The sequence below is a fragment of the Protopterus annectens genome, chromosome 1.part1 (assembly GCF_019279795.1).
Source record: "Protopterus annectens isolate FY-2018-M chromosome 1.part1, PAN1.0, whole genome shotgun sequence".
NCBI classification, from domain to species: Eukaryota; Metazoa; Chordata; order Ceratodontiformes; family Protopteridae; genus Protopterus; species Protopterus annectens.
This window is the reverse complement of record NC_056726.1, coordinates 331,601,069-331,628,522: the sequence shown is the minus strand read 5'-3', so window position 1 is coordinate 331,628,522 and position 27,454 is coordinate 331,601,069. Positions and strand designations below refer to the sequence as shown.

The 27,454-nt window shown below is 38.9% G+C and overlaps 1 protein-coding gene across 10 annotated transcripts in view; it reads right to left on the bottom strand.

The window, feature by feature from the left end:
- TCF4 (transcription factor 4) overlaps window positions 1-27,454 on the bottom strand; it is a 2,211,973-nt gene that overhangs the window by 837,013 nt on the left and 1,347,506 nt on the right. For all 10 annotated transcript variants that reach the window (XM_044074967.1, XM_044074939.1, XM_044074975.1 and 7 more), the window contains one exon: window positions 22,822-22,871. In XM_044074967.1, coding sequence (XP_043930902.1) covers window positions 22,822-22,871 — 50 coding nt within the window. The remainder of the gene's footprint in view (window positions 1-22,821; window positions 22,872-27,454) is intronic.

Sequence of the window (27,454 nt, the reverse complement as noted above, 5' to 3'; positions counted from 1 at the left end):
GAAGAGTGTTCCCAGCACAAGAATCTGGTAGTCTATTGGCCGTTTTGGGCCAATTTCTAGCTCTTTCAAGTCCCTCTGTATAAAACCCGCCAGCTTTGCAACTGCCTCCGAACAACTCCCTCCTCCTCCCAGTTTAACATATGTGAACATATATAGCCAGATATAGGTAAGCTACCTAGGCTCAACTCAGCCAACTGCAACCAGTCAGTGGTAGGAGAAGGCATCACACACACACTCTCACCCTCTCATAGAGCCTTACCACGACAGCAAACAAAACCAAACACAACACAAAGAACACACAGACTCTAACTCAAAATAAATAAAACAGCAGAGGAGACCAGCCAAAGCAGACACCCAAGCAACCACCTACCCAAAAAAAAAACACAAACACGCACATCATAGTTCAAAGCCAGTGTGCGAATTCACAGCCCCTTTGTTCACCAGTGGGGGAGCTTTTCTCTTTCAAGTCCCCTGTATAAAACCCACTTTGGCGTGGTTTTTGTGCTTGTTACTACTCAGCCAAGCTCCTCGTGGTCCTGCAGAGTGGTGCTAGCAGCAGAGAGGCTAAAAGAGCGACTGCTTACCTGATAAAAGTGTTTTTTCCTGCTACTACCTGGGCGACTGTCCAATCTAGCTAAATAGCAAGTATTTCTGCTTCTTTAACTGTTTTAAACTGTTTAAAGTTGTTTTTGCACCTGCACTTTTAAAGTTTGTCCTGTTTGTTGCATTTACCTGTTGAGGCTACACACTCAAGTGTGCTAGCCTGTGTTACATATTTTTTGCATCTTCCTGCTGATTATTTGCAAGAAAAGAAAAAACAAAAAAATTATCCTTGTTTCCCGCCTTTCCTGACCTAGAGTAGTCCAAATACAGGCTTTGCTGTATTCTGGACTTTTGGAAAGTTCCTGTGTTGCCCATTTCCTTTCTTGGCTAAAAGGCGGCTTCTTTCTTCACCAGTGGGAGTGGGGAGCTTAGAGCAGCCTATCTATCCCTGGAGGAGTGTTCCCAGCACAAGAATCTGGAAGTCTATTGGCCGTTTTGGGACAATTTCTAGGTCTTTCAAGTCCCCCCTGTATAAAACCCGCTTTAGCGCGACTTTGCACATAGCGCAGCATCGGGCAGCACCGCTTAATTGGGTTTAAACCATTCTCGGCTCCACAAAGTCTGCTCTTCACTTTTTCCCTTAGAACTGCTCTAGTTCTCATAATAAACACCCCATTCCTACTATAAAGCCTGGCACTTGCTCACTAAAGCAATTATATAAGTCAACACTAAAAAATTAAAAGCACTACACCCTCACAAACTCCCCTTGAGTACCTTACTCCCCATTGGCCCTTTTTTCAATTTTAAAGGAGTTCCCTGTACTATTCTAGCATGTCCAAAGGTCAGTTGGCAGTCTCCTCTCCGGTCCAGCTGGTGAATCTGGGAATCTTGAGGCAATGTTACAACTGCCTCATGTACACAGACAACCCTCTCCTCCTCCCAACAAGTTCCAACATATGTGAGAGATGCAACCATATAGCCAAACTGGAGGCTAAGCTCTCTCAACTCAGTACTGGCATAACCAGTCAGGAGGAGAAGGCATCCACACTCACTACAATTCCAGTCTCACACAGACCTACCACGACAGCAAACCAAACACATAAGCACACAAAAACATACTCAGAGTCTCTAAATAAAAATCTGCCTAAGCAGCAGAGACCTCCAAAGCAGACACCCAAGCAACCACTACCCCAAAACAAAACACGTGCAACACATAGTTCACAAAGCCAGTGTGCCGAACAGTCACAGCCCTTAAGGCTAAACAACACACCTGATACACTTGTAATAGGTGATTCTATTGTCAGGTACACTGACGTCCCGCTCACCAGGCTGAACAAGGAGGTCACGGTGAGCTGCCTGTCGGGCGCTAGGATCCGCCACATAACACAAGCACTCAGGTCACTCCAAGGCAAGTACAAATATGACTCAGTCATTGTCCATGCTGTTGTGAATGATCTGAGACGTTCCTCCCTGGACTAAATGAAAAGAGACATAGAGGAGCTCTCTGAGCATGTAGCCCAAACCGGTATGACCCTACCTTGAGTAGCATCTTACCCTCACCAAGAATGATGCCACAATATGAAGACAAGATGATCAATTTCAACAATTGGCTTAAGTATTGGTGTCACTCAAAGGGGATCCAATGCCTGTCAGCCTGGGATGACATGCTCGACAAGCCACGCTGCTTCGCTAGGGACGGCTTGCACCTGTCACCCCTGGGCTTTCGGATATTGGCAAAGGCTCTTGCCACCCCCATAGTTCCTTTTTTAGGCAAGGCTCAAAAGACAAATCCACCTCCATAGGTATCACAAGGGATAAGAAACTAAGAGTAATGCTACTCAACGCCAGAAGTCTAAACCTCAAGATGCACGCACTCGAAACTCTCCTTAGCATGGAGAACGTCGATATCTGTGCAGTAACAGAAACCTGGTTCAAGGCTCCCGAGAGCACCCCAGCACTACCAGGTTATACCTCACATCATGCTTTTCGGCCCCAAAACTCGGACCGAACCACAAAAGGAGGGGGAGTATCAATATTCGTCAAAGATACCCACATCTGTAGGTTGGTGGCACAGCATGAAGCATCGGAGACTATCCATGTGCAACTAACAGTGGGTAAAACTGCCTTCCAGTTTATAGCCTGCTACAGACCACCCTCCCAAACCCTGGAACCCCACTCGGCCTTCCTGAGAACACTGGAAAATATGAAGATCTCTCCAAATATCATTATATTGGGCGACTTCAACTACCCAAACATAGACTGGGAGCATTACTCTAGCTCCAACACCCTAGCCCAAAGGTTCCTAGAATTTATAAACTCAAATGCTATGGAACAACTTGTGACCACTCCCACAACAGGGGAAAACATACTGGACCTGATCATCACCAACATGGGGACTCTATGTTCCAGACCAGAGGTGTATCCCTCACTGGTAAGATCAGACCATAAATTAATCTCACTGGATATCCACATCCCGACACCACCCCCCGTCCAGAAAACCACAGTCAAAAACTACTCTAAAGCAAACTTCACACTACTCAAAACCGAGGTGGAATCCTTCAAAGCCCCCGGGCCTGTGGAAAATACGGCCCAGACCACAGAATCCTTTATAAATGCATTCTATGAACACCTTCAGGAATGCATGGATCATGCAATCCCAAATAAAACTAAGACCCAATCCCCCAAAGGCAGGCGTCCTGTCTGGTGGACCCCAGCCATAAACAAACTATACAATAGAAGAAGGAAGTTACTACATGATAGAGCAAAAACCCAAAAAGGGAAGGCATCTCTGATCAGTATTAGCAAAAAACTACGGGCACTCATAAAATCATCTAAGGCCAGCTTCGAGAGAAAAATTGCACAGGACACTAAAGATAATCACAAAGCTTTCTTTAGTTATGTTAGGAACCTGGGTGGGAATTCCCAGATATACTCAAAATTAGTCCATAATGACAAAAAATACACTGAACCCACAGACATTGCCAACATCCTGGCCGACAGGTTCAGCGCAAACCCCCCCCCACCAAAAGAGCAAATATCTATTCCAGCAGAGTGCTGCCCCCTGACATATCAGATGCTCAGGTAAGACCCACCCTCTCCAAAGCAAAAAACACAGCATCAATGGGACCAGACGGTGTCCCAGGCTGCGTCCTACATGAACTCCAAGATGAGCTAAACCCAAACATAAAGCTACTGTTCAATCTCAGCCTTACTACAGGATATGTACCCAAAGAGTGGTGTACAGCAACAGTGGTCCCTCTCCACAAAGGTGGTGCCTCAACGGATCCTGGAAACTATCGCCCCATAAGCCTGACTAGCTTGGTCTGCAAAACTATGGAAAGGATCATCATAGAGCTCATAAATAAAGATATGATATTGGTGACCTACAGACACTGGATCCTACCCAGTTCGGCTTTGTTAAGGGCAGATCCTGCCTCTTAAACCTGGTCAATTTCTTTGAAACAGTCACCAAGGCCATTGACGAGGGGAAGGTGGTCCACATAGCCTATCTGGACCTCGCAAAAGCCTTCGATACAATACCCCACTCGGGCATCATAGATAAGCTAGCCAGCTTAAATATAAACCCCTATGTCACTAGATGGGTTGCAAACTGGCTCAAGGACAGAACCCACATGGTTAGAATTGCTGGAGCCATGTCAGACTCCAAACCAGTTACAAGTGGCGTCCCACAAGGCTCAGTCTTGGGACCTCTCTTGTTCGGTATATATTTCTCGGAGGTACAGGCCAACACGGAAGGACTGTGGCTGACCAAGTTTGCAGATGACTGCAAACTGGGCACCATAATCAACTCTCCAGCTGACACAAGCATCATCCAAAAGGGTCTCATAGAAACAGACAACTGGTGCCAGAGCCATGGCCTCAAGCTAAATGCCAAAAAGTGTATAGTCATCCCCTTTGGCAAAAACAAAGTGCCCACAAATTACCACATAGGTGGTAATCCATTAAGTACAGAAGAAGTAATTAGGGACCTGGGGACCCAAGTTGATAGCAATCTCTCATTTGACAACCAAGTGGCCAAAGTGGTTAGAAAAACATTCTATATAGCCCACCTAATCATGAAGGGATTCACATCTAGATCAGGGGAGGTCATTGTGCCTCTTTACTCATCCCTCATCAGGCCCATAATTGAGTACAATGCCCCTTTTGGGATGTACCTTACCAAACACCTGCAGCAACTAGAAATACCCCAAAAGTACCTCACCAAGAGGATCAAAGGGCTCAAACAGATTCCATATGCTGCCCGGTTAAAGAAACTCCAGCTCTACTCGGTTGCATACCGCCTGCTTAGAGGCGATCTGTGCCTGACGTATAAAGCCATGTCCAACCCGGAATTAATGGACATACTGCACCTCAGAAAATCCAAATCCCATCGAGCTATGCACTCGAGGGACTTGAACCTCAGCACAGAAATAAATAGGACATGCTGGAGGGACAGATTCATAACCCAGAGGGTCCCTTCACTCTGGAATAAAATCCCAGTCCAGGTTAGGCAGAGTTCCTCACTGACTCTCTTCAAGAGGAATCTTGATGAGTGGATGGGAGATCCTAGGTTTACCCCAGGTATCATTTCTGTGTCACTGTTAGACAGAGGCATAGTAAACTAAACCTCGAAAAACGGCATAGTAAAATTCATTTTAATGGGTGGCGAAAGCCAAACACACTCTGGCTATTACAAATGCCCTAGGGCAGATAGCCTAGTATGAACCTATGAACCTATGTTTGAGGGTATTTCTTGGGGGTTGGCTGGAGTGACTGGTGATTAAAGTTGGAACTGAATTTGTCAGTCAACAGGTTTGCTATATCACAGGCTCAGTGAATGTGGCACCATTAACCACTTGAGGTTTCGGATATAGATGAGGATGATCTTATGCTTGCCTTTTGTATGGGAGCCTACTTTAACCTTGAAGTTGGCTTTATTTGACCAAATCAGCCCTCTCAGTGGACGACTTAGTTTGATAATGGGTTCGTATCTTCATGTGAGTTATGCTTCCTGATTTTTGACATGATTTATTTTTCTTTTGTTGTGTATCCCGTTTAATTTGGGATGCCACTAGGGTGATTTGTTTCTGGAGTTAGTTTTGCGATTACTTCTGGTAGGTACAGCAGCCTCTGTGCAGCCACTGACATTGCTGTATAGAGTTTCTGTGAACAATTCTGCAGAGGCTGCTGCATTCTCTGGGTTTGGGTTGGGGCAACGGGGCACTTGATTTTTGACAAACTTTTGACAATTACTCGGTTTACTGGGATTACCAAGGTAATTTTGATTTTGAAGAAGAGAAGATAGCTTTACGGTTGTGCCTTACCAGGGAAGACATGACATAAGGGGTGGTGAAGCATTGTCCCATACTTGTGAGTACAAGGTCTAGTATGTTGGAACCTCCAGTGGGCAAGACGTGTCTGTATTTATGAAGTCAAGGAATCTTTGTGCCTGCAAACTTGAGGCCATGCAAGATTCCATGTCTATAGAAGGGTAATTAGGTCCAAATATGCTCTGTGAGTTTCTTGGAACAAGGAGGATGACTAACAGCTAGTTAAGATGTGGCACAGGATTTTATCTATGGTCATCTGCACACAGAGAAACTCCAGCACATCATCCTATTTAACCAGCATAAAGGTATACTTGTTATTGATGTATATCATGACACCTCTACCTTTAGCCTCTCTTTGTGCAGCTACTAGTCAAAAAGTGTGAAAAACACTGAAATCTTGAACTGTTGGGGTACTATCTGCAGCTTTAAGGTATGTCATGGTAATAGCACAGTATACAGGGTTATTGTCAAAACTCCTGCTAATGTTGGCAGGGAAAACATAAACTGATTTTCTTCTCTTCTTACATATAGCTTAAAAAAATAAAAATTAGATACACATATACAATACGTATATACATACTCCAGCCTGATAGCATAGAGGTTAGGATGCAGGATTTTTATCTGGTAGAGCTGGGTTCAAAACGTGGTTAGGGCACAACTGAGCAATAGGAAAAGGCCTATCAATCTACTCCAATAACATACGCCACAAAAACTCTATGGGGTCTAACCAAAGAGTCGTCATGAGTCGATTTTGACTTGGGGGATGCCATTACTTGCTTGTTTATTTATTTATATATATATATATATATATATATATATATATATATATATATATATATATATATACATATATACACACACACACACATACACATATGTATATATGTATGTATATATATATATATATATATATATATATATATATATATATATATGTACATACATACATATATACAAATATATGTGAGTGTGTGTGTGTGTGTATATATATATATACACACACACACACACACACACACACACACACACACACACACACACACACGTAAGCTAGTTAGCAGACTTCACAGAAAACATTCAGAAGAATTTCTTTCTTAGACACAATTTTCTTGAAACACAATACACTATAAAGTATTGGTACACAATAACAAAGTAGAAAAAAAAGAAAAATCCACATTAGCAATGGACTCAGCCATAATATACAAACATTTAAGTTAAAGGTCAGTACTCACCATGATGTACAGATCTGTATAAACAACACTTCTATGAAGAATAAGTTGTACTACTTTGAATGTTTGCATGGACTAGAAATGATCCCAAAGTTTTCTCTTTGTGCCTTTATTAATAAGTAAATATCAAAAAGTCATACAGACAGAGACAATGCTCGACTGTATGTTACAGGAAGATAGCAAAAGATATTTACAATCACACAGAACTAAGTGACAGCACTATTACTTGCATCAACACATAATTGTTTATCCTTATACTGCTACTATTCAGTATTACTATGATATGCCACACTTGTCAAAAGAGAAAAAGTAAAGTAAAGGGGAGATGCATTAAGCAAAACTAGGCTACGTCTTTCCTGGTCTCAAGTTTTTTGTTCAGATATGTAAAATTTAGCATTGGTCTTCCTGAAAAGTACTTTGTACGTGATATGAATACATTACTGCCATGGTGCAGTGTTGCACAGTATGGGAGAGTTAATGGCAATGTATTACAGGTACTATTTGATGTCCAACTGTAGAAAGTATACTAATGCAACACTGAACAGATTCTACATGGGACTTCACCTTGCACATTCCAGTGTGTGGGATTTGCTCTCTAAATGCTGATAACTAACAAGACAACTCAAAGTTTGCACCAAGTTGAACTTAAGGGAATACCTGTTTTTGTGTAAGACTAAGGATATCTGCTGTATTTGAGTTAGTATATTTAATTAAGGTGGTGAAAAGGTGTCACTTTATTTTGAAGTATTTCTTTTTTCTAAGAAAATTAATTAATTCAATGCAGATATTTATTATTGTGTGTGTATATGTGTATGTGTGCATGTATGAATATTAGATGCACATACGTCTCTTTGGGAAAGGGCTCATGTCTTCACATGTATGTTCCTGTTCATTACATCTCACAAATACAAGTATCTAATTTTATATGTGCAGCCCTTTAAACAGTTCACAGCCTAACACTATGAACAACCCAACCCTGTCAAAGATGGCAATGAAACACTGTGCCAGTTCACAGAACAGCCTTTAATACATTAGTGCAATGTATCTATTTGTGCTTGCAGATAATTTACATTTAGTGATATAAAACACTGTAATGAGGTGCAAGGTGCCCAAATATGACAAAAAATTTTAAAAATTCAGTAGTGGTTACTCTCTGTAATCTGATCATTACAACCTACTAGGTAGCTTCCAAGATGGCTGCACATTGAGTAACACCTTAACTCTAGTTCTCCCAGTGTGAAAATAGAAACTCTACAGAGAAGGCCAGTAGACATTTGTGTTTCTGGGTAAATTTCAGTAACTGGCTAGTAAGTATACAGCCTGGATGCCAGGAAAAAAAGAAATACAGAGCACCTGGAAATCAGCTACAAAAAGTAAGGAAGAAACACTGACTAGGTAAATTTCTGCAGCTATTCAGCAAAAAGCAATGCAACCTCCAGGAAGACATAAGACAACTGCAAACAGACCTGTTTAAAATAAACAAAACACTAATGAAGTTTAGCAACAAAAACAACAAACACTGGAAATAATGGAAGAATTTTAAACAGATATTCAGATGAGGTGATAAATCTTCAAATATCAGAGTCTAAAATTAAGAAAAGGCTGGCTGAATATAAGACTGCCCCGGAAGAGATGTTTAAAAAATAATAGAATTAGAAGACAGAGCATGTAGGTAAATCCTGAGATTTTCAGCTATACTAAAGAAGCTGGAAGGAACAGACTGCACTAATATTATGAAAGCACAAATAAGCAACTGGACTGGTATTCCACAGCAGGAGTTGTTAGTTGAAAGGGCACATCATTTGTATGCTCCAAACCTGGCTATGAGAAAGCAACCTAGCTCTTTAATAGTAAAGATGCAATCTAACCAGCAGGAGGAGTTGATTCTGACAAAACTGTGGCAGAAGGACAAAATACTAAAAGTGGGAGACAGCATAGTGTTTGTGGAGAATGATTACTCATTGTACAACAGGCAGAAGAGGAGTAAATTCATTCCACTATTCAGAGAATGTCAAGATGCAGGTGTAAGATTCAAACTGCTGTACCCAGCTGTCTTCAAGGTATTCTTCCCTGGAGGGACAAAATCATTTTTTGATGAAGTACATGCTAAGGAGGAAACACCAAAGTTTGTCCAACAAAAAGTGAGCTGTGAAACAGAAGGAGATTCTGCTTCTTGTTGTTCTGGCAATAAAGACCACAGACAGAAACTGTACCTGTGAAACCTTCTCCACTGTTTCAATGAAAAAATGTTGAAGAGAAGGAAGGTAGCACTAGAGATTACTAGAAGAATTGAGAGTATGTTGGAAATGAAGCAGAGACAGGATTTAGGAGATGAAGATGAATAGTAATAAAACCAGTAACAATGTGGGATTACAAAGCAATAATTACATCTGTGACACATGATAGCACTAGACAATCTGGAAATACTGGACTTTTTCAGAATCTGTTGGGCTTGTGGGGGAAAGTAAAGTGTATGCCCTACTTTGTGTCATTAATGTTAGGAAAAATGCTTTGGGGAGGGGAAGAGAGGGGAGAAAGTTAACAATAAGTAAAAAAAAACTTTTTTTCATAATAGTGCTATTTTTGTAGTGTATGCTTTTCTTTGCATGCCATAAAGTAAAGTTTTCTCAGTTATTTTATGTGTACTGAGGATTGTAAATAGGTGCTGCTGTTTTTTTTTTCTTTCTTCCTCCCTTCACTCTTTCTTCTTGTTTAGTTTTAAGAAATATAGGCACTGCAATTTAAACAAAAAAAGCCTGGTTAAATGAGCATGACAAATCAAATATTAATGTGCTTTTTCTCATTCTTGCATGGAAGGATAACTGGATTAAAGACCTTAGATTGATTCAGTAACAAGTTTTAAGAGAAAGCAAGCAAATGAAAAATAATATTGAATATTATGAGGCTTTTTATCTAGCAAATGAGTCTATGCTTAGTAGCAGTTTTGTTTCTGGTGCTCATGTATCCATGGAAGCAATCTGAAAATAAGAAATTGGTTGTCTAGTTCTCATGCTTCCATGGAGATAAAGAGAAATTGGTTACAGTCTAGTGGAAAGTGATTGACTGGGGAAAAAAGAATAGAGAAACTATGAGATAATGTTCTCTGAAAGCATTCATGGGGTTTTCACAGCTGGGAGAGCTATAAAGATAAGACAAAAACAGTTAGCACTTAGTAGAAGCACAGGCTGCAATTTGTGTCTTAGCATGGATAACCTTTCTTTTAGGTTAATTGAAGTCACTGCCAATTTGGGACATTTGTTACTATTAGAAGGGTAAAAGTTCAATATTTGAAGATGTACATATTTTTATGTGTCAGTATTAAATTACTAGGTTTTAGGGGAATATTGCTTTTTTTGAGGGCTTTCAATAAAACAAAAGATTTTGTAAGATATAGCATAGGCTCAAATGGATATGACAAGAAACAGCTATATAAAAGTTCAAAGTGCCAAACAATGTATGCACGTAACACAAGAGCTGGAACTAGACATTTAACAAAAAAGTAGACATTTAACAAAAAAGGTGTTATACAAACAAGGTGGGAATAAAAACGTTTTATACAATGATGCTTTCTGTAATGTCTTTAAATGTCAATGATTTCAAAGACAAATACAAAAAAAGAAAGAATAGTGAACTATATTTAAAATGTAGAGTGCAAATAGCTATGTTTTCAGAATAAACCCTTGGAAAGAACCGAACATGTGAATTTGATTAAGAAAGGTTTTCAGAATGGTTATTGAGCAGAATATTTGGGACAAAGGATAAGATGAGTACTTATATTCATTGCAAGAGCAACACCAATAGTGACTGAAGAGGATAAAAAAGATAATAATGGCAATTTTGTAGTGCTAAGGGGCTACTGGCCATGGAAGTGGAGAATTACACTGGCATGTGTTTATGTTTCAGCTAAAACTGCTATAATGGAGCTTAAGAAATTTCTAGTAAAAATAATCAGCTTTCAGCAAGGAATATTACTTGTAGGTAGGGACTGGAATTTGCTTTGCAGCAGTGAAGATATGTCTGGGTAGGCCAGACGGGAAAGTATAACAAAAGAGGGTAGATGTTTGACGAAATGTATGAAAATATTTAGCATGAAAGATGAGAATTCAGTAATATGAGTTTGGGGTGAAGTTATATATTACATAAGATATAAAAACTGGGGCAGGTTAGACAGAACTCACATTTCACAGGGATATGGGAATTTTTATTTGCAGTTTGTTAACCAGGAGAGTCCATTGGGCTAGGATCAGCCCTTTTTCAATGGAGGCCTGGGGAGGAATGCTCCATGTACATACATATAAAACAAAAATCAACATGAATTACTACAGAAATAATACAAAATATATAAAAGGATCATCAGAAATTGGTACAAAAATTACACAACTCTAATATGTTACACAACTGTAATATGAACAAAAATCAAACTGATGAAGTGATAGTAGTAACAATGGATCTTTATAATACACAATAATAATAGGTTTTGAACAACCTGAGATGATGAGTATTCTGTTACAGGTGGATTGCTAATGCATACAACATGTAAGGCATAAAAGGAGCAAGTAATGGTGTTTAAGAAGTGATGAGGAAAAAAAACATAGAGTTGGTAGAGTTATGGGTGGGAGAGGTTAGGGGAAGAGGAGTAGTTAGGAGGAGGTTAGGAGGGGTGACAGCAAGAGCATTCCCAAGTTGAAGACAGATAGAAGTGGAGCAAAGTTTTAAAAGAGGGGAGGTTCTGGGTAGTTCAGATATGGGGAGGAAGTGAGTTCCATTTATGTGCTAGAGAAAATGACAGTAGAAGTTACCCAGGAGTACGTAAGGGTTTGTACACTTCAAGTAGAGTGATTAATGGACCTAAAGGATCGGTTAGGGAGATGCATGCTAAGGATGGAGAAAAGGGAGGGGCATTGAGATGGCTTAAAGATACGTTTGTGAGCAATAGAGAACTGAATGTAAAGGAGATAGTTGAGGAGCTTCAGACAGTTCAGGGAGTGTACGGCGATGCAATGGTGGCAGGTGGATTTGGAGTTGGTGCCAAACTTGGAGATTTTATTGTAACAGGATTCCAATTTAGCCTTAAGGGTGGCTTGTAGATTGGTAAGGAGAGGGGACACATAAATGAAAGCAGGAAGGAGGTAGGTGGTAGAGAAGGTGAGCTTAGATGAAGAGGTATGGAAGCGATTATGATGATAAAGCATTCCAAGCTTGAGTTTTCTTGATGTTGGTTTGGAGGTGAATCTCGAACTTTAGTTGCTCATTGATAAGGACACCCAGAAGTTTAGTGTAGGGAACTATTTCAAAAGCAGTTTTGGCTTATTATAGAGAAGGAGTCTTTGTCTAGTTTGGTATTTTTAGATGGGGTAAAGATCATAATTTTGGTTTTAGATGCATTGAGAGATAGGTGGCTGTTAAGCATCCATGTCTCAGTGCTGTTAAAGGCAACCTGAGTAACATGCATGCATTTGGGAGGAGAGTCAGCAGAGCAGATGATAGTAGAGTCATCTGCACTTGAGATACAGTGATGAAAATCGTTAATGAAGATGTTGAATAGTAGAGGTCCCAGGATAGAGCCTTGGGGGATGCCTGTCAGAGTGCAAAGGTAGGAGGAGGTACAGTTATTCCACCTGACAGCCTACTGCCTACTTGAGAGGTAACTGGAGAACCAATTGATGGAAGAGGAGGAAAGGTTAAGTAGAGATAGTTTGGACAAAAGTAGGCTACAGGAAATGGTATCGAAGGCCTTAGATAGGTCTAGGAGAATGGTCGATACAATGTTTCCACAGTCGCCGGAGTGGTTGATGTTATCAAGGAAGGACAGAAGGGCTGTGGTGGCACTGTGTCTTGGGTCTGAATCCGTGCTGCGTTGGAGTCAGCAAATGGTTTTCTAAGAGGTAAGGTAATAGCTGTAGGTGCATACATTTCTCGAGAATTTTGCAGATAGGGGAGAGAATGGCTATGGGGTGGAAATTGGAGATATCTGTGTTGTTACCCCTTTGTGTAAGGGAATGATGAAGGCTTTTTTCCAAAAGAGGAGTACATAAGATTCTTGGATGAAACATTGATTAGAACACAGGTATGGAGAGCTATGCCATCGTCAGCCAGCTTGAGGAAATTAGATAGTAAGTTGTCTGGGGTATTAGAACATGGTTTTAATTTTTGGAGGAGTTTTTTTATGGTGTTGACAGGAATGGGCTGGTGCTGGTAGCAGAGGGAGATACGTTACAAGTGAGAGGAGTGGATGGAGACAATGAATTGTTATGGAAAGATGTGGTAAACTTGGCTATACAGTCTATGAAGAAGAGGTTAAATTTGGAGGCTAAGATGTGATCAGGGGAGCTAGGGTCAGGGCAAGGATTGCCTTTTCAGCCGGGACTACTCCAAAATTTCTTGGGGTTGGATTTGTGGTTGATCTGAAGTTTACAGCAGTATGATTTGTGATTGGAAATGATTTGCTTTTTAACTCTATTGCGGAGCTGTTTGAATTCAGTACGGGAGCTAGGTGGTTTGTATTTTTGGTAGATTTTCCATGATTTATCCTGGGAATGCATGAGAGTTAATGTTTCTTTAGAAAGCCAGGGGGCAGTTTTGCATTTCACTCTTTTAGTTCTAGGTGGAGCAAAGCTATTGTTCTATCTTCTCATTTAATAGAAGGTCTTGATATGCAGCTAATAACTATTTCAAATCATGCACCAATAATAACCAAAATAAAAACACAGGGTAATGAAATAAAAATGAGATACTGGTGCTTTCCCACGTATCTGATGAAAAGAGAGGAATTTAAGGAATGTGTAGTGGAGATTATTTAGATGCTATTTGAGAGAATAGAAATTACTACTAAAAATATAGCTAGGGAGTAAGATAAAATTAAGGTGGTATTTAAAAATAAGGTAAAATAAAAGAAAGGGAGCTAAGGTTAAGAAGTAACAAGAATTATTTAGAGGGAATTAAAAATATTAAAGTATTGCAAAATGGGAGGAATCTGACAGAGCAAGAGGAGGATCAACTACAGAATGCTAAGCAGAAAATAAATTAGTAATATACACTTAGAAAGATTGCTGTTAAGCAACTGTTTTTGATAATAACTACAGAGCACAAAAACTTTTAGTACAACGACTTAGGCAACAGAAAGTAGAAAGGGCTGTCGCCAAGCTTATGGAGCCTTCTTCTGTCTTTCGGCTTTTCCCGGTTAGGGGTCACCACAGCGGAACTCCGGTCCGCTAATGATTGGCAGCAGATTTTTACGTGCTGGCTTGCCAGGCCTAACGCACAACCTTCAACGAAGGAACGCTCATTCACGCATGTCGACACACACAAGACGCTCTAACTGAGAATCCAACATGCAACGTCTAACTGTGAGGTGACAACGCTACTGCAGCACCACCACTGCAGTAGACTTATGGAGCCTATAACACGGAAGATTTATTTTATTTTATTTATTTTACATTTGTTGACCGGGCTAGTCTAACTGGATATATGTCCATTTTCAGTAGAGGCCCGGGGAGATAAGCTCCAAGACAGAAACATGAAAAATTAACAAAAAAAAAAATGACTAAATAGCAACATTCATTATATACAACGCATATTCCAGGTTAAAAATGAAAATTCAGCTAGGACAAAAAAAAATCCTTATAGTGTAAGAATGCATATACAATACAAAATACAGGTATAATACATAAAAAGAAGAAATAAAGTCAAAGAAGAAGACAGGTTAATTGTATTAAAATAAAGAAATTCCTCAGTAGAAAGTATTCACAGAGGTTGGACACAGTGTAGTTTTAGAGGGAGTATGTATTTATAGTCAAAAAGGAATATATAACAGTTCATGAGTAGTATGGGATAGGCAGAGCTAAGTTTAAACAGATGGATAGATTCCTAGTCAGGTTTAGTACAGGGGCATAACCAGTGTGTTCTAAGGAAAAGTTTCAGTCTGTTTTTGAAGAGTGATAAAGAGGGAAGAGAGGAAAGGTCACTGGAAAAGAGAGAATCCCCCAGCCTTGTTGTTAGGTTTAGAGGTTTGTACAAGAAGTTTACTTGAAGAACGTAAGGACTTCAGATTTGTATATGGGGTGATGAGGGTAGATAGAATAGGAGTACTGGAAGATTTATAACGAGTTTTATGGGCAATAGTTAGTTGATGGAATTTAATCAGGTTTTGTAGTTCCAAGATAACAGGGGATCCTGTAAAAGTATTAGAAATCTTTCAGAAATTCTATGAAAGCATGTATAAAGTACAGAAATATGGAAATCAAGAAAAGATATCAATGGAAATGTTTACGGAAGAATTAAATATGTCAAGCTTAGAGGTAGATGAAGTTCAATTACTAATGATTAGGATAGATGGAGATGAGATAAAAATTGTGATGTATAAACAATCTACAGGAATAGATGGTATTCCTGTGGTAGTTTGGAAACTAGGAGGGGAAAAAATGATGCAGATCTGGAAGGTTTTGTTTAACAGTATTTTAAGAGGAGGAAAAGTGCCAACATCCTGAAAGAAAGTACTGGTAGCTGTAATACCTAAACAGGGCAAAGATCCATCATATCCAGCTTCATACAGGCCCATTTCAATACTAAACCATGATTATAAAGTGCTCATGTTTATAATGACTAAAGGAATGGCAAAAGTAATGCCAAAACTGATAGATACGGATCAACATAGTTTTGTGGAGGGGAGGCAAACATTTGATAGCATTAACAGAGGGAAGCAGAAAGTAAGAAAATACCATTGATGTTGGTGGGTCTTGATGCAGAGAAAGCACTTGCAGAGTAAGCTGGGACTTTAAAAGCAGGGCAATGGAAGCTTTTGCTTTTACTGAAAAAAATAACATTGATTAGGATGATATATGCTGGACTGGAGGTGAAAATTAAAGTGGTTGGGGTCCTCTCTGACAAGTTTGCTTCGGCAGAGGAATGAGTTAGGGGTGTCCTCCTTCGCCTTTGTTATTTGCATTATATTTATAACCACTGGCAAAGAAAATAAGGGACTCAAATTCAAGTATGTAACTGATATAGCAGTCAAGAAAAGCAAGCTCTATTTGCAGATATCATTTTATACCTGACAAAACCAGAAAGAGGCATTACAGTGTTGTGGAATACTTTGAGACAGTTTCATATCTTTTCAGGATACAACATTAATAAAGCTAAAACAAAGGGAATAACAGTAAATTATGTACCCACACATGGAGTGTTTCAACAATATCCATATTTACGGAGACATGATAAAATGAAGTATTTAGGAGTATGGATTAAAAATCATTCTGGTCTGGCAGCTAAGGATATGTGGAAAGAGACTAAACAAAAGATAATATGAAAACTGAGAAAATGGAAGCTTTATTATATGGCTATGGATGGTAAGATACAACATTTAAAATGTTTTTAGTACCATTGTGTTTTTTTTACACAAGTCAGGCATATTTGTATCAAGCAGAGTTGAAGTTGTGGACAGCAATTAATAAAGAGCTGATGGACTTTATCTGGGAGGGGAAGGTGGCAAGAGTCAAGTGGGATAATCTGATTCTTCCAGTAGAACAGGGCAGATTAGGATTACCTGACTTGAAGAGGTATTTCAGAGCTACTCAGTTAAGGCTCCTATACACAGCAGAAGCAGAAAACTATTATTCAAATTGGAAAGGGATGATGATGCTGAAACAGGGGGGAAGCTCAACTGGGATTTTGAATGCAGGCCTTTAAGGAGAATAACAATAATCATACATACTATTTTATCTATAAAGTAGCAGAAAGTATCCTAAGAACTACGCCAACACTGGAATGGAGAACAGAGATTCTGTCGATAGGGATGACTGCAATTAGGGATATAGACAATAGGCAAGAGGGGGCTGGAATTTATTGGAGAAAACTGGCAAAAGAACCAAGGTTTTTGAGAGCAAAGGGGAAAGATGACAGAATGGGAAGATATCTAGAATTTATTTGGACTGCGGGTTAGAGATTGCCTTCCCTATCAAGGGTTGATATCAGAGTATAGGCAAAAATAAATAAATAGGGGGGTCCTAAACAAAAGACCAGCACTGGTAGAGGTTTTACTAGAATCTAGAAAAGAAGCTGCCATTAAAAATGAATAAGTAATACAGCATATAAAATATTGCATGATAACTATAAGAATCAATTAGACAAGGTTAGAAAGGATTGGGAAGAGAGACTGAATAAGCAATTCACAAAGAAAGAATGGGAGGATATATGTATGTCTCCCAAATATGCAACAAAACCTAGAAGATACTGGATTTTGGCTTGGAAATGTTTACATAGATATTTTTATACCCCAAGTAAACTCAAGATAATTTTTCATCATCACACAGACAGCAAATGTTGGCAGTATGAAGGGGAAGAAAGAGGTAAATGGGAACACATTTTCTAGGAGAGCATTGAGTTGGCAGACTTTAAGGATTCCCTGCAGCATGCACTGTCAGAGATGCTGGGTGGGCAGATTGGTGTGACAAGGGAGATGATTTCTCTAAAGTATTATGCAGAATTGAAATTGCCTAGACATGGTAAGGCCTTGCGGTGTCTAATTATGGTGGCTGTCAAAAAAGCAATTACTAGAAAATGGAAATTAAAATTGAAACCAGTTTTTCTAGAAGCAGTGAATATAGTAACAGAGATAAAACAACTAGAACTGAGATCTTTAGAAAAAGGTAGGAGCAAACTACACAGAAAAAAATGGGAATTGTGTGAACACCACATACAGGGCAGGAATGATGTTTAAAAGAAGGCGGGACTTAAATGAGCTATGTAATGTTTGACTGAAAATTATTGGGTAGATTATAAGTCATGTATAATGTTTGTAACTGGGAGCATGCCAGTATGGTTTGTCATGTTAAATGCTTGCAACTAGGATTGTGTCGGTGTGGTTTGTTTTCATTTATATAAATGTATGATTGCCTGTGTCATTAGTGACGGTTTAATAAAGATGTTTCTTGTTTAAAAAAGGCAGGAATTGAATAATTAATTTAGTATTACTTAGGTTATATGATATATAGCAATATATGTGAAGTATAATGTTTGTAAACATGAACTTGTTAATACAGTTTGCTTACTTTTATATAAATGTAAATTTGCCTGTGTCACAAGTGATAATTAAATAAAGGTGTTAGGAGTTAAAAAAATAAAAACTACTATACCATCAACATACTGATGTGTATAATTTGCTGAACTCCACTCATCATTCAAATATCATTAATATTAGAGACAGAATGTTACTGCAATGGAAATAAAACGCAGTATTGCTAACTGGAACTGTCTCTGAACAATGTCATTTTTAACAGTCTACAAAATTGTGAGACCATTTCTCATATGAAATGCATATCAATAAGCAATGCAAATAATTTGCAGACGATGGTACGGCTGAGAAATATACATGCTTATGACAATATTAAGCCTAACTATGTCTCCTTGCTCAACCTCTACGAGTTAAACAGACTAAAGTGGGATCCTGGTATCTTGATGTTCTTGACTGGTCATATTAATTACCCTGGTCAGAAACATCCTGTAACACAAATACTGTCAGTCAAAACACAGCTTTCACTTTTAATGTACCATAGTACATTTTCAAGCAGAGATAAAATAGCATCTGCAAAGTCAATGTAACTTGGCCAACGAAACAGCTATTTTATCAGTGGCTCTGCAGTAGCACACTTGCCTTTAACGCTGGAAGATCAATAGACTGAGTGTTCTATTCCTACACCAGGTGCTTAGATTCATATTTTCCAATGGTGACACTATAGCATGAAGGGAGGGGTTCAGCATTCCTGAGATTCCATCCGTTTGATAACACATTTAACTGAGGTCCCACCTGCCTGAGGTGGTGGTAACGCATGTAGGTGTAAAACATCCCATGCCACTAACTTTTTTTAAATCAAACTTATTTAAATACAGTAACATTTTACATACTTACAATTACCAACATACATCACAAGAATTCACCTCGACACACTTTTTGTCAAAACCAAAACGTTGCTATCTTTAATAAATAACTCACCATTGTTTATTAGGGGAATTTTCCCAATATCCTGGCCAAATTTCCATATGTCAGTATGAAATCCACCTTGGGTCTCCACTGGAAACAGGCATTGCCTAGTGGGATTTACCCAGTCAACAAAAGGTAAAAATAAAATCAATATAAACAAATTGTTGCCTCAAACCTCTGCTACCTAACTATCAACAACAGGCATGTTCAGTCATGCCAGACTACAGATGTATGCAGTTCTGGCATTGTTTAAGGCCACTGCAGAACTTGGTGAAAAGGGTAGACTTTGACAAACAGCTGCATAGCTGCCTCTGGCTACTGCAGTTTCAACTCTACCATAAGAAATTACTACAGAGTCTACAAAATTCTGAACATGTGACTGTGAAATAAAACAAAGGAAGTTAAAGAAAACAACAAGATCAATTGAAGCTGAGAATAACAGCTGGGTTCTCCACTGAAAGCAGAAACAGACCACTGCTTTAACAAGACTACGTTGAGGTCTGAAATATGACGGCCAGTTAGCTCTAAAATATTCCTAGCTGCCTATTGTCTATAATGATTTACCACTGTATACAATGAAACACCCTCTACTCCTCATAGGCAATGACAACTTAAGTTACGATACAAAGCCAGTAAAGCAGTACATGAAATGGTTGATACATTTTATCCATGCATGACATATTAACAAAACAGCCCTGAAATGCTAGAAATGTATCTCAGAATTTTATAACGATGCACAGGCAAAGAAAATATTTGTCTTTCACAATCACTTCAAAAGACAGACAAAATGTCAGTTAATAGCTTTTACTGCTGTATGGAAAACACTATTTACTTATTTAAACAAGCAGTGTCTGAAAATACCATGCATTAATGTTTAAAAACTACTCTGTGATACTCAGCAAATACCTGATAAGTTAATTTATGGCACTGAATGACTATGCAAGGATGAGTGCGCACTACACTGCACACATGGGTCACTAGTACAGGAAGTATATTAGTAAGCTGACAATTGTGAGCTGTTAGCTGCAGATGAGTCAAAAGGTTAGCTATAAGAATAAGGCAAGTTCACATCTTAGTAGAGCACTGTGAGATGTGGTGAGGGAAGGTACTATGAATTTATAGTCCAGAAGCATAATAGCAATGGAAAAAAGATTTAAGCATACCAGGAAAAGCATTTTACTGCTTTGTAGTTACCATAAATGAATGTGAATCTGTAAAAAAGAAATGCTGGCACTGTCTCTAGGGAGAGTCAGAGAAACCATTGATCCACTGAACGATAGCTGTCAGAAATGATGTAGTTTAGGCCATGTCATATTACTGGACACATAAAGTGCATTGTGGAAGAAAGTACCGAATGAAAAACAAAAACGCATGAGGCTAACAGCTCCCATTTGACTATTTTGGGGTATAATGCATACTAAAAATGGTAACCATCTAGAATGCTGTAGAGAAGTTAACACTGCATAAAAGACTGTGACATAATGAAATACATATATTTGTTCATTAGCTGGTCAGAGCTATCATGCAACTCACACTGGAAAGCTAACACCACCACAATGCCCACTCGTTTATTAAGGAGCACAGTAGTTTCTCTTACTTGAATATTTAGCGATAAAGAAAAAAAAAAACAACGTGAAAGGTTGGAAATTTAAGTGTGTACAAATTCTGAAGATATAAATGATAAATGACTTAGAGCATATGATGGTCATGAGTTAAACTACCAGAGTTCATATCTATGCTGATGGAAGGCTATACAGACAATAACTCCAGATGCTTATAAAATGTATTGGTTTAAAAAACTACTTGAAAAAGAAGAGAATATAAATTTCTGTTCCTGTCTACAACTACTTTACTCAAACTCTAAAAGTTAAAATTCTAAACACCTCCTCAAATGTTAGTTTCTATCATACGATATGCAACAAACATACAGCTTTCCTCTGCTAAAAAATATTCCTGCAGTCAAAAACAGAAACATATTTCAGTTGAAAAACAATAAGTCCAATAAGTGAAAAGGACACGTTGATGAAGAATTCTCATAAGTAATGACCTTTCATTAGTGATGGTATCATTCCAAGCCTAAACAAATTCCACAAGCTGTTGTTTGGGTCTTATGCCAGCAGTAATGTGGCTTTGTGACTGACCAGATTCAATAAATAGCTTGCATTCTTCTGCCATTGCTACAATTTAATGACAACTACAACTGGCCAGCTGACGACGGAGTAAAACTATCTCTTGTGACAAGTGTGGCTCCCACAAGGAGTTGAGACTCACATGAGGTCACTTGCTAAATGCTGATAGATGCTGTAATGGGAAAACAAGATTTCATTTAACTAGCTTTATCAGCTTGCATTGCAGAAAAAATATTTTAATCTGTGTAACAGCTGAGCATGTATATTGTATAACAGATTTCCTTGATCAAAACCCTATCAGAAGTAATACTTAGGAACTGAAATGATCTTACACTTGACTCTTGTCTTCCTCAGAGAAATGGTCATTCTTGTTGCCGTACTGCCACACAGCGATGCAAAGGTGATAATACAGGTCAGAGGATAAGGCTTAGATCTTATATGATATCACACCATAACATATATTGTCCTTTGTTTCCCTACATGAAGGCAAGTCAAAGCAGACTGCAGTGTTTCACTGTAAAAACATACAACATCCTTGGTTTTTCTATTTACAAACATTATCATTCTACAGAAATCTGATAAAAGCATTACCTCTGCAAGCCAGAATGTACAGCAGGTAAGCACGGTTTCCAGATCTCCCTTGGGTTTGTTCCATAGCAGTAATGTACTCAGAGCTCAGTAAAGTTCAAGGGCGGGGGGGGGGGGTGCTTCACTTCCAGGTAAAGTAGCTAATGCATACTATCATGAGGGAAGGCTTAAGCACTCATTTCTTATAAAAGAGGGAAGCTTCTAATTGGATGCCCAGGCAGCACCTACAGAAGTTAATAAGAATGAATGACTGAATGAATGAATGACTGAATGAATGAATGAATGAATGAATGAATGAATGAATGAAGCAGGGACAATGTGCATTAAGCAGAACTAAGCAAATGAGCACCAAAACATATGCACCTACTACTTTTCTACAAATGTCAGACAGTCCCACATAGAGCACGACAGCACATACCATTTCACTACAGCTAATTTTAAGCTATGATATGATCTAGAATTAGCAAATGAGGAGGAGACACGATTCAACCCCATGTACTACTATGAGAGATGAATTTGACTAGCTGATGATAAGCACAACATGGCATATAGACATACGTCAAGGTACTCGGACACAGTGCCTTAAACAAAGGAGTGTGTAAATCCTCTCACATGCTTGACATAGATGATCATAAAATATCAAATTAATATTTTTGAGTCTATTGTTAGCACAAGGTGGAAGGTCTACAGCAGCACTGCAATGCTGGCTTTCCAGATGCCATTGAAAAGCTCAAATCACTTAATTCACATTCTGTATGCAGCAAGAATGTGAACAAAACTCAATTTATGCACTCTGCTACACTATATACTTCATACAGCAATTGCCATTACAATCATTGCGTGTGTGTGTGTGTGGGCGCGCATGCACATGCGTGCAGTCCGTGTGGTGTAACAGTAAAAACAGTAGAAATAATATGTGCACTGTAGTTTTTTAACAAAACTTTTTTCATTTCTAAAGTAACTGTGCCGATTTGATTGTCAAGCCTTTTGCTTTTGATAATAACATCAGAAAAAAAAAAACAACTTACAGAGGATGGTAAACCTGGAGGAACTTTGCGAACTTTCTTTGCTTGAATTTCTGTAAGGAAGAAGATGATTGTTACATTGAGACCATGAGTTGTTACACTGAGACCATGAGTTGTTACACTGAGACCATGAGTAAGATTTCAAACCACAGAATACACTTCAAGTAATCATGCGGCTTTGCTACAAATTATTTAATATAATATACATCGATCAATCAATCTAACTATATCTATATTTACATAATATACGTATACACACACACACACACACACACACACACACACACACACACACACACACACACACACACACACACACACACACACACACACAGATGCGTATTATTACAGAGTAACATAAACCTTTAATGGCAAGGAAACAAGCCTTCCCTATGTTTAGAACAATAGTAACTATACTGGCCCAGATGACAAGAAAATGAAACTTGTCATTTATCATGGTCTGGAGGCTTTTAAGTCCATTACCTTACATCATATCACCAGCTGCCCTTCTTTCAAGAATGAAAGTAGTTGCCAACTACGTGATGTTAAGGAACTTCACCCATGAGTTCACTCATTATTGAATGTCTTATGCCTAACACCTGTTTACTGCAATGACATTTAAGAAAACAGGAAGAGAAAAAGGTTGCTATAAAACTCTGTAAACTAACATAAAATGTTTAACTTAAAAAATACTCTTTTTGTTTGTTTTACTAAAAAAACAAAACATTAATTCTGAATCTACTAGCATAAGCCAAGTACATATTCTACATATCTGTTCTTCTGCAAAATATTAAACAAATGTGTCCTTTCTTAACTTTTTATTAAGACTTTTACAACTCTGTAAATAAGAGAATGTTTCTCAAAGTTTGTATGCTTTTTATTTCAGGTTCCTACTATAACTTACTTCTCTCATGGTGTGTCAGAAAATAGTCAGTGTTAATCAGTGCACTACCTCAGTAAAGAAACATAATTAAAAATTCTAAATAAATACACACAAAAAAACAAAAAACAAAGGAGTGTTGCTTCCTAAACATCACACTTTTTGTTTTGTTTTTTTTTTATTGCTTGTTTGTTTTTTTATTTAATCATTTTTCCTAGTATTGGTTGTTGTCTGTTTTTGGTTATTCTAAATAAATAAACAAGCTACATCCTGGTCGGATCTATCTGACTTAATCGAAATACGTTTTTGTCGAATACGTATTCATCAAACACTAAACAGCAAAAATAATTTCAGCAAACTTCAAACTTTTTTCCAGGGTTAGGAACCACTCGCCCACTAGCACTCGAACATAGACCGCACTAAATCAAACCCACACAAATGGGGGACTTCACCCCCTACACTCCCCCTAACTATATATACCAAATCTGAGATGGCATTACAGTGGGGAAAAGGGCAAAGTTGTGGTGATGGCCAAGTGGTCCCTAACCCTGGGAATAAGTCTGAGGTTCGCTGAAATGATTTTCGCTGTTTAGTGTTCAATGAATACATATTCAACGAATACGTATTTTGATTAAAAGATATAGACCCATCCTGGTCCATTCAAGAGGGCAAAATGTACTAACATTAGTGGACATAGTAGACTACATTCCCCAATAATATACAGACAAACACAAACTGCTTATCACGAATAAGAACATTTGTATAACATACTCTTTAAGCAACAAACTGGTACTAAGCAAAAATACTGTCAAACCGGTACTAAACCAACAATACTGTCAAACTGGTACTAAGCTCTATACCATTTTCACATGGTTAGAGTTAGATTTCTGTAAAGCGAATAAGCCAAATTAACTTGTAACTGGGCACAAAAGCTGTCACTGACACCAATATCATTCTTTTACAACATGGCATTCAGCAAAATTACCTTATGAACAATCACAGCTATCCTTGCTTTCACGTTGCTGAAGACTTGCATATTTCTTTTTTAACTTGATGAGGCAGAGGGTGTTTTTTAAATGAAACTGGTATTGTACAGCTATGTCTGCCTTTACAATATGTGGTAAATGGTACTGAATACAATGAAGAATCTCATTTTGTACTGTGAACAAATCAATTTAGTGTCCTATGAAAAATAAGTCAGTAACACAGCTGGCATGATGTAGTATGTCTTGAGTTGTTTTCAATCCTAGTAAACATACTGCTGTAACATCAACAGGATTAGTTCCATTTAACTCATTTGGGTCCATGATGGGCATGAATCAGCTAGACAGTGGGGCCTGCATGTATGACATCACACTACATAGGACTGGATGTTTGAGCAGGAAAAGTTTATCTGTTCTGCTTTAGAAGTCTCTCTAATTCATATGCCCGTCCAGAAAGATTCTGAAGCCAGAAAAGTGTTCAAATCATCAGTTACCATTATACTAAACTATCCCTTGGTTCTATTAATTATAGAACTGTTCACCCATAAGGCCTGGATCCACTGTGCAGGGGGATGACTACAATCCATGTGACCAGAGTTTAATTAGTGGTCTCAGTACTGGAGGGGCCAGATGGGGGGAGGACTGAATTGGAAGAAGTGAATGGGCATTGCCTGTTTGTCTCTCTTGGGGAAGGGAGGGCAGAGTCAGAGGCACAGTGGGTGGTGTGATTGCCTTAATGGAAATTAGGAAAACCACTGCTCATGTCACATGAGGAAAGCCAGGGCTGCTTGGAGGGGCCACCATTTTTTGGAAGTGAGAAGGTAGCTTCTGCAGACAGCCCATTGCATATCGCTTCTCATCTCCTTGCTGGGTCTGTGCAAGTCAGGGAAAATACAGCAGAAAAACTTCAAACCACCCCAGATGGCTGTCTGAATAATATTCCCTTCTGGTCGACCCTTGCCCCACTGATGGGGAATGAGTGGTATGCAAGTTCCCAACTGCTTTAGCTTTTGGGAGCTCAGGTAGGAAACATAGTTCCCACAATCCAAAAAAGACCTTGTCAATGATATATATAAGGTTATCATAATATTGGGGTTTCTGCTGACTATAAATAGAGCTAAAAAGAGCTTGCATCTTGCTTTTGACACTCGAGGTCAATATGTTTGCAAATGTCATTCTTTTGTCCAATAAATACCTATCTCACTGCAATCCTACACTATGCTGGCTTCTTTTTTTAGTCACCTTTATTTTCATCTTAAGAAACACATTTACACAATCCAGTCTGACAACATAGGTTCATAGGTAGGTAGTAGGCTATTGGCCCTAGGGCCTGTACAAGCCTAACCAAAAAGGTACCTTGGCTTTCGCCACCCAAGAAAATTATTTTCTTGTGCCACTGTCAAGCACAACCACAGAAGTGATTCCCCGGGGTGAATTTCCTATTACCCATCCAATCATCAAGATTTTTCTTGAAGAGTGCTAATGAGGAGCTCTGTTTGACATAGATAGGTAGTCTGTTCCAGAATATGGGAAGTCTCTGAGACAGGAATCTATCCCTCCAGCATGTTCTGTTTATTGTGGTGACAAGGTTTAGATCCCTAGAGCGTATAGCTCGGAGGGATTGGAATTTCTTTAAGTGGAGCATGTCCAATAGCTCTGGGTTTGATATAGCTTTGTATGTTAAGCAGAGATCGCCTCTGAGTAGGCGATATGCGACGGAGTAAAGCTGGAGTTTTTTGAGACGGTCTGCATAAGGCATCTGTTTGAGGCCAGTAACCCTCTTTGTGAGGTATTTTTGCGGCCTTTCCAGTTGTTGTAGATGTCTTGTGAGGTACATACCAAAAGGGGCGTTGTACTCTATAATGGGTCTAATGAGTAATGAGTAGAGGGGAACAATGACCTCTTTTTTTCTGGATGAGAAACCTTTTGTGATGAGGTGTGCCATGAAGAAGGATTTCCTGACCACTGTGGCGATGTGATTATCAAAGGAGAGACTACTGTCCACCTGTGTCCCAAGGTCTCATCACACTTTCGGTGTTAAGCAGACTACTGCCTATGTGGTAGTTCATGGGTACAGAGTTTTTATCAAAGGGGATGACAATGCACTTTTTGGTATTGAGCTTGAGACCATGTCTTTGACACCAGGCATCTGTCTCAGTGAGGCCCTTTTGTAGGATGTCCACATCGTTAGACAAATGCAGAGCCATAATGCAGAGCCATATCTAGGGCAAGATAAAGGGGGGCAGCTAGCCAAGGCACAAGCTGTTAGAGGGTGCAATCAGTACATGCAGATGTACCATGAGTGCAGTACATTGCTTTGTGAAGCCACAGAGATATTGCAGCACCATAAATTAATGCCAATACTGCATTAGTGATTACTGCTGAAACTCAGTGTGTGTCAGTAACTGTAGCTAAGAAGACCTTCTTTTCCTGAGCCTTCAAGTCTTCAACCTTAGGAAGACTTTTTTCTTTCTTGCTCCTCAACATTAAGATGAGGGACTACCAGTCTGGGGAACTGCCTAGTGTGCCTGATGACCTAACTATAGCTCTGGTCACACATGGAAATTACAACATAAACTAGGATTTAAGAACCTTATTCAGAATTACTAATTCAATCATTTTGAAAGCTAACTTATACATAAATTTAATTAAAGTCAAACAGTGTTTTTAACCATTATGTTACTACACTCCAAGATCAGTCAAAAAATAAATTGTTAGGAAACCAACTCGACATCACAGATGTATGTAACACTGCAGCTTTCAGAGCTGTTAC